This window comes from Rattus norvegicus, chromosome 12 (genome assembly GCF_036323735.1).
Source record: "Rattus norvegicus strain BN/NHsdMcwi chromosome 12, GRCr8, whole genome shotgun sequence".
NCBI classification, from domain to species: domain Eukaryota; kingdom Metazoa; phylum Chordata; class Mammalia; order Rodentia; family Muridae; genus Rattus; species Rattus norvegicus.
Window position 1 is genome coordinate 15964080 of NC_086030.1, and position 15164 is coordinate 15979243.

The following is a 15164-nucleotide window of genomic DNA, read 5'->3' on the forward strand; positions in this document are numbered from 1 at the left end:
GGGAGGAGGGGGAGGAGGGGGAGGAGAAACTAGATGATATTCTCTGACATCGAAGATCAAACTTGCCCCAAGGAACTTGATGGCCCTATCAGCAGGAAGGAATCCAACGATAATGTCACCCACTTTCTGGCCCCGGCTTTATTCAGGGATCTCTTTCCTTTGCTCTCTACCCTGTTTCTCTCCTGTGTTAGGGGGTAAAAGGGTGGGGAAGGATGGAGAAAGATGGAAGAAAACCCATACAGTAGCCAAATACCAGCTACACGCATGACACGCTGATTCCTGTTCCCACTTTCACGACAGCAGTGAAGCCAGGCCCATCTCTGACACTTCCCGCTCTGCTCTATATAGTCACAAAGTGCCACTGACACGCTCTCCCTGCCCCGCACCCCTAGAGGCCAGTGGCACATCTCTGCCCCCACAGCAAAGGTCAGAATTCGTCCGGCAGCTCTTCAGACTCCAGGGCCTGTCTCTGTCTCCCTGGTTTCTGCGTCTCCCTCCTCGGGTCTGAAGACGGCCTCTGCATCCCACTGACGGCCTCTGCATCCCACTGACGGCCTCTGCATCCCACTGACGGCCTCTGCATCCCACTGACGGCCTCTTATCCAGCTTCACACTTTATCCCCACAGGAAGTGGCATCTCTCAACAACACAACAGGAGTTAACGATGCCTGCCGTCCTCCCTGCTCCTGCAGTGGACTCTGCCCCCTTCTCAGGCAGCCCACCTACATCCCTGGCTGGACCCAAGGGCAGACAGGAAAGGTGCTACAGGCCAGACACAGCCAGGACAGAATCCACTGGAGCAAGCCAAAGGCAGGCAGCGGCTCCTCACTGTGGCTGGGTCTGGTGGAAAAGTCATCTCTGGCTCTGTCCTCTTACTCTAAGGCAGACAGAGTGACCGGACAGAACCACAGTGGTGATGGTTATGCCGTGGACCGGCCTTCCAGGTTCATCAGGTCTGTGATGGTTTGTGACGCTTGGCCCAGGGAATGGCACTATCTATACCCTTGTTGGAATAGGTGCGTCACTCTGTGCCTGGAAGCCAGTATTCTGCTAGCGGCCTTCAGATGAAGATGGAGAACTCTCAGCTCCTCCTGCACCAGGCCTGCCTGGACGCTGCCATGTTCCTGCCTTGATGATAATGGACTGAACTTCCGAACTTGTAAGTCAGCGCCAGTTAAATGTTGTCCTTATAAGAGTTGCCTTGGTAATTGTGTCTGTTCACAGCAGTAAAACCCTAACTAAGACAAGGTCTGAGCCAACAGGACCTAAAATCAGTGACCTGGGGTCTTCAACACTCCTGTATGGGTTTCTGACAGAAAGCTTTCAGCCCAGGCTGAGCTGCTGAGCAGGGTGTCAACCGTGCAAACAACCCCAGAGGCAGGAGGAGAGATATAAAGATACACCAGACAAGACCAGCTATGTGTGCTTAGCTTACAGTAGGTGGTGACCCTACCAGGACAGTCCTGTTGCCTCTTTCTATACCAGCTAGTACACCACGGTGAAGTGACAGTCCAAATGCCAGGCTCCACAGAACAAGACACCAATGCACAAGACTAAAGACCCGGCAGCCTGACTGGGCTTCTGCAGAACATGCCATGGACACAACAGTACTGTGTGCTCAGGGCCATCCTCCTCTACTTACAGGTCAGAAGCCACAGGATGACATGTGATCACCTGAGGCCAACTCTAGTGACAACAGGCCAAGGAGACACGGAGGCTGTACCAAGCATGGCATAGGAAGCGAAGCGCACATATGCTGAGGTTAACCTCCACTGTCAACTTGATGGGACACAGAATCACTGTGGAGACACACCTTAGGGTCTAACAATGACCATGTTTCCAGAAAGGTTTAAATGAGGAAAACCCGTTCTGACTGTGGATGGCATCATCCAGGGACCAGAACCTATTCCTCCTACCTCCCACACCCACAAAACCTGCAAGAGCAAGAAACTGCTCTCTGTTCTTACCGCAGAAGGATCTGTCTCTGCTTTCTGGACCCCACTGTGCTATCTATACACGGTGGCTCTGCTGCTTGAAAGCCGCACAGTAGCCAGGAGCCTGTAATTCTCCAAATAAAGCTATAGGGAGGGTACCTCACCTCAGCTTCCTTTCCGCAAACCTGTCAACATCTTTTCTTGTCTACATGTATACCTCATGCAGTTGCTATGCCTTCTCTTTAAACATTTATTTATTATGTATACATCATACAGCTTTCTGCCTGCATGTACGCCTGAAGGCCAGAAGAGGGCACCAGGTCTGATTATAGATGGTTGCAAGCCACCATGTGGTTGCTGGGAATTGAACTCAGGACCTCTGGAAGAGCAGTCAGTGCTCTTAACCTCTGAGCCATCTCTCCAGCCCCCGCTATGCCTTCTCCATCGTGGCAGACTGCACCCTCCAACTGTGAACCAAAACAAGGCCCTCTTCAAGGCACTTCTTAATCAGGGCACTGTGTTAAGAGCAGCAGGCATGGTTAGAGCCAGTGCCAGGCATCCTCAGAATGAAAGACAGTAGAGACTGAGAGGGTGCAGAGCGTGCAGTCCACCCAAGCGAGTCTGGTTTCTGCCTTGGGCTGCTAAGTGTCACACAGGAGAGGGCACAAAGGCTGAGCTGCCAGAACTGAAGGACTACTGGGGAGTCCATCAGAGTCACCTGAGGCCATTCCGCGGCTCCTGCCACCACATCCTTCCCATTCCTCATGCTGTGAGGCAAGCACTCACCTTAAGGCCTGGACAAGGTTGAGATCAGCAAACTCGTGCAGCTCAACAAAAGCCTGAAGAACTTTGATGTTAAAATCATCTCTAGGAAAGAACATAAAGAGGACGAACGCCTTATACCCAAGTGCCTTGGAGAGAGAGAAAGCCTTGGCAGGCCTTCCAGGTAATAACAGCAGACAGCAGGCAAGCACGCTCTTCACTGTAATTTCCTTTTCAGAGTTTTTGTTTCTTTTGTTCTTTTGAGACAGAGTCTCTCAATAGCCTGGAGAAGGCCTGGAACTTAGGAACCTCCTGCCTCCACCTCCTCAGGGCTGAGATTATGGGCATCTACCCATGCGCCCAGCTTTCAGTCTCAAGGCAAAGCACCCGGAGAGGCTCTCTGGAAGTGTTTCCTAATAGACAGGAGCTGGAAAGGAGTCCACCCCAAACCTTCAATTCATCTTCAGGCCAGCTCTACATACGACCGGTGGTGAGGCCCAGCAATCTGGAATCCTGGAACCTTCAAAACGTCCCTGAGCAGGGTCCTAGTATAACCTTTCTTCATTAGTGGGTTTGAGCATAAGGACAAGGAAGTAACTCCGAGGACATAGACCATCCAATGCACTAGGCCAGGCAAGTGGAGAAAAGATGTATTGGGGCGGGGACGTATTTTTCTTTGGAGGGGATGAGATCAGGTCTCATTCTGTAACCTGGACTGGCATGAAACTCTATATAACCCAGGAACTATATAACGTAGAGAACACATTGGAATCCTCCTGCCTCAGCCTTATGAGTTCTGGGATTACCAGCACAAACCCTAAGTATAGTCATACTAGTTTTTAGAAGTTAAACATGAAAATATAAGAAAAGGCTTAAACAAACTCTGGAGAGGAAGCATGGTAGTGCTCTCTCCAGGGCCCTTGATGGCTCCTTAGCCTGAATCCCCAGAAGGGGGCATGATGAGACCTTCCCAGGAGGCATGCAGGCCTGTCCCCGCAGATCACAGAGGCTGACTTGAGTCCCCAATCTTGCAACACACTTGTCAGATGAGCCACTGAGCTGGTGAAGTCACAGGTCAGTGTGGAGGGAGCACAGTGGCAGTCAGGCTAGGGCTGCAGCTAAGGACAAAGCCTATGGCCACAGCAGCACCTGAGTCTCTGGGAATGGTGGGCCCAGCACTAGGGGTTGGGATGGGGCAGTCAGACAGCAGGACTTCTTTCTCAGCTGTGTCTCATCAGTAAGATTCAATGCTGCTCTTCAGGGATCTGCCCCCACCTTTGTCTCTCTGGTTCTTCAAGACAGGCTTTCTCTGTGTCGCCCTGGCTGTCTTGGAACTTACTCTGTAGACCAGGCTGGCCTCAAACTCAGATCTGCCTGCCTCTGCCTCCCAAGTGCTGGGATTAAAGGTGTGTACCACACTTCCGGCTTTTTTCTTTTCTCTTTCTTCCCTCTTTCATAATAATACTGTCTGAAGAGGAGTTTGAGCCCAGAACACACGTGGGGAAATAACCAACTCGCACAGGTGATCAACTGATCTGTCAAAGTGCCCTCGCACACCACACACACACACACACACACACACACACACACACACACACACACACACACACACGCACATTTACATTTGTAAAATCATTCTGTGACATTCAGTTTACCTCATCTTCTTTAATTGCTCAAGCTTGGGGCACTAGACCTAAAAAGCTCTTGCAAGAACAGGATCGTGATGATTTGTCCCTGTTCTTTCTAAGCATTTAAAGCTTCCCGTCTGTGTCTTGGACCCCTCTTACCTCCATGCTTAGTGAAGAGGTGATGTTGTCTCTCGAAGATGTCACCTGCTGAGGTCATTCCTCCCTCCCTCAGGTGTCTTGTGATGTGTTGAAATCATTTACTAGTGAACATTTACTAGCTGTTCATTTCTCAACTCTCAGCCCCATTCTATCATCTTCTGGACTACGTTGGTATTTGTTATTTGTGTGTATGGACGGCAGGGAAGAGGGAAGGTACAGTGACTTCAGTTACAGCAGAGGTCAGAAAAGGACCCCAGACTCCCAGGGAGCCACTAGATGTGGGTGTCACAACTACAACTCAGGTCGTCAGCAGAGCTCCTGCCTGCTGAGCCAGCTCTCCAGCCCCACAATCCTCCACAAGCCTGTTTTTATGTCAGTATAGCACTTTATTGACTAGTATAATTTAATTTTATTCTGTAGCCTTAAAGTGGTGTTTTGAATTTTGTTCTTTTTCAAGTCTGTGGCTATTTTGATCCCTAGAACCTTCCCTGTGGAATTTCAGAATTGGTTTGTGGACGTATGTGAAGAAGCCAAATGGGGCTTTGGTAAGAGTACGGGATCTGCCCATCACGATGGAGAGCACTGACGGCAGCAAGGCTCCTTCCCAATCCATCAACACGGGCTAGGTTTCCGTCTCCTCAGATCTCTACACTGACTGAATCCTCTCAGGCTGCAGGCTGTCTGCACGCCTTGTTAATTCCCTCCTGGTCGCTGGCTGATGTGAGCCTGGCTGTGGTACAGGGCCTGATCCCCACAGCCATGCTGAGCTTGCTCACTCAGTCTGCGGTGTCCTGGCTAGATGTATGGTCCGATTCACACAACTCAATTTAAGAACTCTATCTATCAGGCGTGTCTTGATCAATGGCTGTCCACTGTCGGGAGGACTGTCCCTAGGCAAGCAGGCCTGGGCTACAAAAGAAAGCTGGCTGAACAGTGGAGCTGGCCCTGAGGGCATGAGGGTTGGAGAGCTGGCCCTGCGTCCTGTCATGGCAGTATTAGGTGGCCTGGCTGGGGCCATGCTGGAGAGCTCGCCTTGGTGGTGTGGGTGAGGGAGAGCCGCACACTGCCCAGCTCAGCTACCTCCCAGGCCCAGGTCCACCGCAGCATCCACCTCATCTGTGAACCATGAAGGGGCCGGTCCTGCCGATCCAAAGCTGCAGGATCTCCATGACACAGGCAACAACAGATACCTAGGAGTCCTGGTAGGAAGTCAATATGGTTGGTGTACAGAAGCCAGAGACCTCAAACCAGTGACTCATTGCATTGAACATTCTCAAGTGAAGATGTGTGGACAGAGGGACACACTGTGGGACACACTGTGACAGTCTACAGCTTCCATGGTGAGACATTTTCTGTGCTTTGTTTTGTTGATTTCTGTTTGTGTTTTTTCTTTAGGCAGGGGGAGGTTACAAAGGCAGATGGTGGATATGAGGGGATGGAGAGATCAATGGGACTGGGGTGCATGGTGTGGAACTGTCAAAGAATCAATAAAAGTTTAAAATAAAGACCAGACAGCCAGCTGAGCCTGGGGCAGCAAGTAAGCCAGAAAGCACAGTGATGCCCCGAGTCCTGTGTAAGTTCCTGCTCCGGCTTCCTGCAACAATAGCTGAGACATAGGTGTGTATGTCAAATAAATTCTCTCCTGCCCAGTTGCTCTTGCTCTGAGTATTTTATCACAGCACAGAATGAAATCAGGACACCGTGTATATTAAGTATGGTGTGTGCATGCCTGCTTGTAGGTGTTGGTGCCTGGGCATGCTTAGCTGCATATGTGCCGAGCCCAGAGGCTTAGCTGCATATGTGCCGAGCCCAGAGCTAATGCCTCAACCGCTTTCTGCTTTACTTTCTGAGGCAGGGTCCTGCACTGACTCTGCTACACTAGCGACCCGACTTGTCCTGGGTACCTCCCCACCCCCACTTCCTGAGTGCTTGGACTACCGGTGGCTGCCACCCACCCGCTCGCTCTCAGTTGTCTGTAGGATTCACTCTCTGTGCATCTGCAAACAGTTCCACCTCTGTCTCTCCAACACGCACTGCTTTTCATCTGTTGCCTATGTGACCTGGCCAACAGCGGCAGTGGCAGCCCCACACCACACTGAGGAGCAGGAATAAGAGCAGGCGGACTTCCTGTCCTACCCTCACCATCGGGCCGGACATGCGCTGTGCCGCTGTGTTGAGGGAGATCCTGTTTAGTGGTTTATCATGAAACAGTGTTGCCTTAGTCACATTTCCTGAGGTGTCCCCATGAGTTTTGCTGTTTACTCTAAGGTGTGTGCCACCATGACTAGCTTATGCAGTGCTGCCCAGGACTTGTATGTTATACAAGCACTCTATCTGCCTGGCCCTGAATTAACGTGTGTGTGTGTGTGTGTGTGTGTGTGTGTGTGTGCGCGCGCGCGTGCATGCGTGCGTGCGTGTTGCTCAGGATGAGTCAGGGCCTCATGCATGCTAAGCAAACATGTACCACTAAAGCTCGGTAACCGACTCGACTGAACTAACTACCCAGGGCTGGAAATACCAGAGTCAGCAAATAAATGAGTAACTGAACACAGACCATCACTACAGACTATGCGGGCATGAGTGAGTCCATTTCACTAGAGACTGTGCAGGCATGAGTGAGTCCATTTGGTACATAATCTCCACTTAGGGATAAGTCTAATTTGCTAATTTCTTTTTAAAAGTTCATTTCTATAGGCATAAGATCCTTGTTTGTGGCTTTGGGCTCTCAGTGTCTTGTTTGGGTGTCAGCTGACCTCCCTGAATGAGTTGGGAACGTTCGATTGGGTATTTTAGTAATAAGCCGGAAGCAGACCTGCCCTGACCAGGCAATGTTGGGCTTTAGATGCTCCCCTCTTGGCACCTGCTGCTGTCATCTTCCTGCCTAGCCTCAGCTAAGCACAGTAGACAGCTCTTCAGGAAATGGTTTTGTCCCTGTAGTCCCAGCCTTAAAGCCAGGGAAGAAGATGGATGTGAGGCCAGCCTAGGCTACACACACAGCAAGACCTGATCTCAGAACTCAACAAAGACAAGCAGACTAAACCATCAGCAGACGATCTTTAGCTGAGCTGAGAATGTCACCTCTGGTGACAGGAGACAGACCCTTGAGAAGACTGGGATATTTGTGGGAAAGCCTGCAGAAAGTGAACATGCTTTCACAGGCCAGGAGGGGATGACACTGGTGACACAGACCCACCTGACCCTCAGTCACTCATTCTTTCTTCTACTGTGTGTGCTTCTGCTGAGTATCTAAGAAGCCCTGTGAGGTTCAGGTCATCATCAAGTTCACCCCACACTTCCTAAGTAGGTTTTTGGTCCACTTTAACATTTGGTGCCTTAAGATCCCAAATGCCAGGTGTCCCAGTCGCTGTCCTCACTTGGCCCCGAGCAACCTGGGGTCAGCACCTCTGTCCTACAGCCTGCAGCCTAGGGCTTGAGAGCTTCCTCACTTACCTCTCACCCAGGTAGTCTCCGATGACGGTCTTGTTCAGGCCCTCTCCTTTGTACAGAAACTGGGCGACATCCTCTGGGGAGCTCTGCAGCAGGTCGTTCTCAATCAGGAACTGAATGCCCTGAGGAACAATGAGGAGTGGAACATGCAGGTCAGCAGGGCGCTCACGATCCATTTCAAAGTTAGAGACACGCTTTATGCAGTAACCTGACAGAGGCAGACACAGTGAAAGTGCCAGAGACTGGTGAAGCCCACATGGTCTGGCTTCCAAGACACCATAGTTTGTTCATCCATTCAAGGAAGAGTCACTGTGCTTGTCAGGCATTATAGAAGCAGTTAAAAAGTAACGTCAGGTTTGTAAAGCTCAGGGAAAAAATCCTGTTCCTGCTGTACAGAACCGCACTGTGCTGAGAGTTGCTGACAGTTGTGTAACCCAATTCCCGCCCCTAGCCACCGATCTCTTGAAAACCTTGTTTTTCTATTTTATGTATTCGACTGCTTGGCCTGCATGCATGCCTGTGTACTGCGTGCAAGCCTAGCACCTGTAGACGCCAGCAGGTGGAGTCCCGGAAGGTTTAAGCTGCCATGTGAGTGCTGGGAATCAGCCTTGGTCCTCGGGAAGAGCAGCTGAGTCATCTCTCCAGCAGCCCTTCCCCGCCTTTTAACAAGAATTTGGAACTTACTAAAATTTAACTTCTATTTACTTATGTGTGTGAGCCCATGCACTGGCCATAATCTGAGGACAACTTGCCACGGACTGGATCCTCCTACAATGGTGTCCTGGGGATGGACCTCAGGTGGAGGTCAAAGGACAGCCCTCAGTCTCTCTTCCCCCCTGGACCCTGGGGGTGGATCTCAGGTCTTCAGGCTTGTGGGGCTGTGCTGTTTTCTGATCTTCCCACTCTGCCCCAATGCCCCAACTCAACCCTTCTACTCTGCTATCTTACCCGAAAGACCTGCTTTACAGCACGGCACTGCGGTACAAATGAGCTCATGACACCGACCTGGGCAAGCTGACATGAATGGAAGCAAGTAGGGATGCCTTCTACGCCTTCCTCTTTCTTTCTACTTTGAAGTCCATGCGGTGACCAGTACCACAGCATCCCTCATATGAGGGAAAGACTGAGATAAGCATCTTGCTCCTGTCACTCGGAAGACACTTATTGCCATAGCAACTATATGAGAAAATAAACTCCATTGTGTATCCAATTTGGGGGGTGGGGGGTTCTGTTACCTGAAGCCAAAAACATGTTAACTGGCAACACTACCCCAATCTTACACCAGCCAAACACATGCCCGCTTGAAGAACTCGTAAAACGCAGCTGGCAGGTTTGAGAATGGGTCAGCGGCACGACACCATCTCACAAGACTTCCAGGACCCACCACGATAGCAAAGCTTCACCTCTCGCACAACTTGAGAGCTGGCTTATACGAAGCTACCTCATACCAGGGCTGGGGAGAGCACACGGAATTCTGCTATCCATGTGCCAAGAGGCGTTTCTACAAATTCAGAGAGGCTTTTCCAGCTGAGACTCCCAGGCCTCAGCCTGCTATGGCTTCCTCACACACCCACAGTCCATCTGGCAGCCGTATTTAGCATTTCCAAAGACTTCAGACAGCAACAGACAACCAGTAAGGGGAAGGATAAAGATACAAGATGGAAGCTGCAACTAGGTGGAAAGAAGACACTGAGGAGAGCCTCACAGACCTGGGACCCAGCAAAAGACAGCACACGAAAGAGCACACGAGTGAACACATGCGATCGTTGTGTGCACGGTGCAGACGCGGATGCACGCGTTTCGTGCTCGTGCACAAAGGTCCCCACACTGCTGCCATGCCTTCCCTGACTCTTCTCCATCTTTAATTGATTGAGGCAGGACTCCCACTGAGCTTAGAGCTACCAAGTCCAGTCCGTCTATTTAGCTACTGACTCAAGGCTCCCCTGTCTCTGCCTCTCAAGTGTGGGGCCACTACGCCCACTCCGGTTTTATGTGGGTTTGGACGATCAGCCTCTGGTCCCCAAGCTTGCACAGCAAGCTCCATATCCAGTGAAGCCATCTCTCCATCCCTAGGCAGGGATATTTTCATTCTGCTTACGCAAAGTTTAAAAAGAGAAAACCTAATTTTGGTGACAGTATGGGATACCCGGGGGAATGGATTTGAGAAAGAGTGGCCCCAGAAAGGTGGCCTACAATGTTCTGCAAGTACAGTTTGTTCTGGGTTGAGGGTTTTGTTTCTTAATTTGTCAGGAGGCTTCAAGACTTACATTTAAAATTTGTGGGCCATTTAAATCTGACAGTCCTACGTTAACTCTTGTGTGTTTCTGGTAAGAATGTGAAAGAGCATGTCACCTGGGTGCTCCTGTAAAGTCACACACACTCTGCACACTCCGCTGTGGCCATGGGAGCACACCTGTGCTGGAGTACGGGCTAAAACCCACCCCCACTGCTGCTGTGTGACGCGTTCTCCAGCCATCCAGGTGAGGAGAATTAGGAGTGCTTAGAGATGGTAAGCCAGCGGCCAGCAAGACACAGGGCAGGGATACCCTTGGAGCTGGCAAGAGAGGGGCAATAACACAGGACGTTAAGACAGGAGTTGACTGTCTAACACCTCAGCATCAAAGGTCAACACTCCAGCATTATAGAGCCCTTGCTAAGAATACTAGGATTCATGAGACCAACTGTAAATATAAACTGGTAAGTCTTGCTACTTGAAATCTGCCAAGGGCAGGGAGAAAGGCATCTGAAAGCACTTGGGATTTTGGAACAAAAGGCTCATGGAAGTAGAGTCTAAAGTGGGTCTGATCCGGGCCTGGTTTCTGGAAACTGCTTTCACTCACACTATGATAGCAGAGGTTGAGCTCAGACCGCTCGATGACCCCTAGGCAGACACAGATAGTCCCAGGACCCTTACGAGGTTCTTCTATCTTTGCCCTCTGGCTTTTTCTCCCCTCCTACCTGCCCTGGGCTTCCAGGGTCTGTAGTCTCAAGGCTGAGTGCCAGACCCTGGAACCCCTGGTCTCTGCCCCGAGCCTCCATCCTCCCAAAGAACTAGGTCACTGTAACAGCTGACCTTGACTGTCAACCGGCCAGCACTTAGAAATTACTTAGGAGAAAAGCTTGTCTATGCGGGAGTGTCAGAGACTTTAAACTGAGACGGGAAGGCCCCCCTCCCCCTTGAATGTGGAGCACCCCTTCCATAGGCTGGCTGCCTCGGTTGAATAAAAAGGAGAAGGCTAGCTGAGTGCCAGCATTCGTGTCTCATGACTGTGGATGCCGTGCGAGCTTTGGCCACCATGCCTTCCCATGATGGACCTGTGAGCCCACGTGACCCTTCCTTCCTGAGATCTATTCTGTCAGGCACTTTGTCAGAGCAGCAAGAAAAGGAATCAATACAACTGTTTGGGGAGACGTAAGGAAGTCAGAACAAGATCGTTTCTGGCTTACGTCACAGAAGAGACAAAAGGAGGACAAAGGGTTCCCTCTGCAAGAGACACAAACCCTAATCATGGGAAACGGAGCTGCAGGGGAGTTCAGGGCAGAGGCCTACGATGGTTAATCTTGTCAGTGTGACTGGACTGAGACACTTCTAGGATATGGTGAGACACACTGAAGGATATGGGTGCCTGTGTGTTTCCAGACATCATTAGACTAGACTAGTTGTTTGAGGGTTCTGACCTCATTAATGTTAAGATTCTTCAAGGTGGACAGGGTGAGGGTAGCAGAGCTGTGGAAGACAGACTGGTTAGAGGAAGTGCGCTGATGGAGGCGTGCCTTTGAAGAGTCTATCTGGCCCCTTCCTGCTGCTTTTCTCTGCTTCCTATCTCCATGAGAAAAGGGCCTCTGCCACACCTCCTACCACATAATGTTCTGCCTTCTCTCAGGCCCAAAGTATCCAGATGACTGTGGCTGAAACTCTAAAACCAGGGGCCTAATATAATCTTTTTCCTTTAGATTCTGCTCCATGGTGAAATGTCTGATGCAGACAAAACACATGTGGAGTCAAAAGCCAGAGACCAAGCAAGTAGGTGTAAGAAAGGCTCCACCAGGAAGAGACACAGGAAGGAAGCAGAGGACACCAGAGCAGGCCTGCTTTGAGCTCATGATGAATGTTTTTAAAAGGGCATTTAAGCCAGGTGTGCTGGCACAGACCTGCAATCCTGGCACTTCAGAGGCTAAGTTAGGACGATCCCGAGTTCTAGGCCAGCCTGGACTACACAGTGAGAGGGAAGATGCACAGAGGCTGAAGGCTATGTTCACAGCTAAGGAGCACCCGCTGTCAATCACCTGCAGGTAGGAGAGAGGCCTGGACAGACTCTCCGTCCAAGTTTGAAAGGCATTCTGCTTGGACCTTCAGCTTGGACTCCGTGTCCCGCATGAGGATATATTTCTGTTTTAAGTCATCTAGTTTGTGGTCATTTGTTACAGAATGTATAGGGTACAACACATTAAACAATTACTTATAAAAGAAATCAAATGTTTCACTAATAAAAAAAAATTTTTGAGACAGAGTTTCACTGTGTAGCCCTGGCTTGTCTGGAACTCACTTTGTGGCCCAGGATAGCCCTGAAGTGAGTGATCTGTCTGTATCTGCCCCTTGCCTCTGCCTCCTGAGTACTGGGATAAAGGCCTGTGCTAACACACTCAACAGAAAAGTTAATATTAAAAGAAGTCAACAGCAGAAATGGAAGCGCACACTAAGCCTTTCGCCTCTTCTAGTCTCTTCATTTCAGCCTTAGTCTAAGGGCATCTGCAACGGAGCGGTCCTGCTGGGTGTCTTTGTGTGTTTACCTGCTTTGCCTCCATGAATGTCTGTGCACCACGTGCATGCTTCAAGTTATCTGGAACCGGAGTCATAGTGGATGTGAGCCACCCTGTGAGTGCTGGGTCTCCAACCCACAAGTGCTGAACCACTGAACCATCTCTCCAGTCTGGGCTGGCATTTACTTCTAGCCTAGGTAATTTAGCCAAGTTCAGTTCCAGGTGAACAATGGTCTGTTAGGACTTCCTCCTCCATGTCTTAGCTGGTAGATTTTCTGGGTCTTTCGGAAGAAAGAGTTTGTGAAAAGATCCCACTGTGCAGCCCAGGCCACCATGCCTGTCACAATCATGCCTTCTTAATTTCACCTTTTCTAGGAACTTGTAAAGCTTACTCCATCCCCAAATCTTGCCATTTAAGCCTGCATGAACCTATGAACACCTAGGACACCTTGGCTGTTTCTGCTCCTTTTCTCCAGTCTTATAAGATATGCTAAGCAAATCTGGGCTCCTAAATACATTTTTTTCACATAACCGTTTCTTGTTTAGATTTGGGTTCTGTTGGTTTCTTTTCATCTCTTTTGTGGCTGTTTTAGGAGACTGTCACACTCTGTGGTCCAGGCTGATCCTGAACTTTACGACCCTCCTGCCTCAGCCTCCTCAGTACAGAATTACAAACATGAGCCAGCACCCACGGCTCTGTGCACCTCCTGTTTTCTGGCTGTATTTCTTGTTTTTAGGTTTATCTACTCGGTTTCTCAGTGAATAATCCGACAAGGTCTTAGTGACTAACTTTTTGAGTCCCTGCTTTTTTTCATTTGGGACAGTCTGGACAGAGTTCTCAGTTTTAAATCATTTCTCTTCTTAAACCTTAGAAGATACTGTTTCACTACTGTGCCTGACATGGCATTCTCTGGTAATTCAGCTCCAGATTTCCTTGATCTAATCAAACCTTTCCTGATTTATTTATAAACCCCAGTGCTACTTGTAGACTCTAGCCCTCTGAACAAAACCAACACTCCTTGCTTAAAGTGTCACCGCTCAGAGGCTGACAGTCCCTCCTACCTGAGCCTAGTCACTCTGGCATTTCCTTGTACTTTCACAAGGTGACATGGCGCTGTAAGACACAGGCATAGTGTTCTGAGCTACAAAGTGAGATTTTCTGTGGTGTCTATGGACTAAATGTGTATGTTTCTCAAGGCTCACACACCGAGGGCCAAACCTGCCTCGGCCAGTGCAGACAGAGATGGCGGGGTAATTAGACTGAGACAAGTCTATCTGGGCGAGGTGCCGGGGTCTGACCGCTTGTTCCACAGCTTCGTCACATGAAGACTCAGAAAGCAGGCTGCCATCTGCACTGAGAAAAGACCTCGCCGAATGCAAGTGTGTGAGCACCCGTGGGCTCAGACATGCAGGCTGGAGAACCACGAGAAGAAATGTCTGTGGCTTCTGTCCCCAGCTTGGGTGCTGTGCTCATTTATACGCACGTCAGTGTATGCATCCCAGGCTGGCCTCCAGCTGGCTTTGTAGGTCAAGAGGACAGCAGTGAGCTCCTGATCCTCTGGCCCTCCTGTCTCTACCTTCCAGCACTGGGCTTACAGCCTCGCTCCACCGCCTGGCTTTCAGCGTGTGCTATGTCGTTGCAACAGCTCAAGCTGACTAAAGCAATTATCACAACCAAGTCCACAACACCAAATGATTTTGTTTTAACCCAGCAAAAAAAAATCCAGTGCAGACTAAATGAGCTTTTGCTGTTATAGAACAACTTAATTATAAGTAGTTGAATAGAACCAGTAATTAACATAAAATGCATAAAGATACTTTCAAGTCAAAAGGGACACAAAATGAACCCACAAAGCAATTCACCACAGCTTGACGAACAGGATTCCTTTGAAGGTGGTGGGCAGACTCCACAGGGCTAACTAGACTGGACCTGGAGCTCTCGGCACCCGAGACCGTGAGGAGCCTTTAGGTCCAGGTGCTTGTAACAAACTGAAACATCGACTCCACCTTTTCACAAGGCCCTGGGAGTCAGCCATTTGCATGCTGCAGGCCAGAACTATTCTCTCACCTTTTTGGGATCCATGTTGAATTTCTTTCTTCCCATGGCTATTTGCTTGTTCCTCTGTGTCGTTTTGCTATTGGTTTTAGACAATTTTGAAAAATCATTAGTACTTCACACAGTACAACAGAATCACACCCTCCTGTTTCTTTCCCATCTCAGGTCAACCTGGGTCACAGAGCAGTGGTGTCCCACAGACCCCACCACCCCGCACAGGTGACATTGCTGCTGAGGCGTTTCTCATGAACAGAAAGGCTTTTTCAGAAAGGCTAACAGTGAAAGGCAGGGCCTTTCTGAAAAAGGATTTGAGAGCACTGTTCTCATGATACAGAACGTTAACTCAGAGTCCCTGTGCTTAGTCCCAAACCTACAAAGTTGGTGAGGACACAGGAGCAGAAGGAAGGACAACCAAAG

General features: G+C 49.8%; 1 protein-coding gene across 5 annotated transcripts in view; it reads right to left on the reverse strand.

The window, feature by feature from the left end:
* Positions 1-15164, reverse strand: part of Cyth3 (cytohesin 3) — a 122804-nt gene that overhangs the window by 10299 nt on the left and 97341 nt on the right. For all 5 annotated transcript variants that reach the window (XM_063271013.1, XM_063271012.1, NM_053912.2 and 2 more), the window contains 3 exon segments: positions 14760-14826; positions 7934-8052; positions 2721-2801 (listed from right to left, as the gene is read on the reverse strand). In XM_063271013.1, coding sequence (XP_063127083.1) covers positions 2721-2801; positions 7934-8052; positions 14760-14826 — 267 coding nt within the window.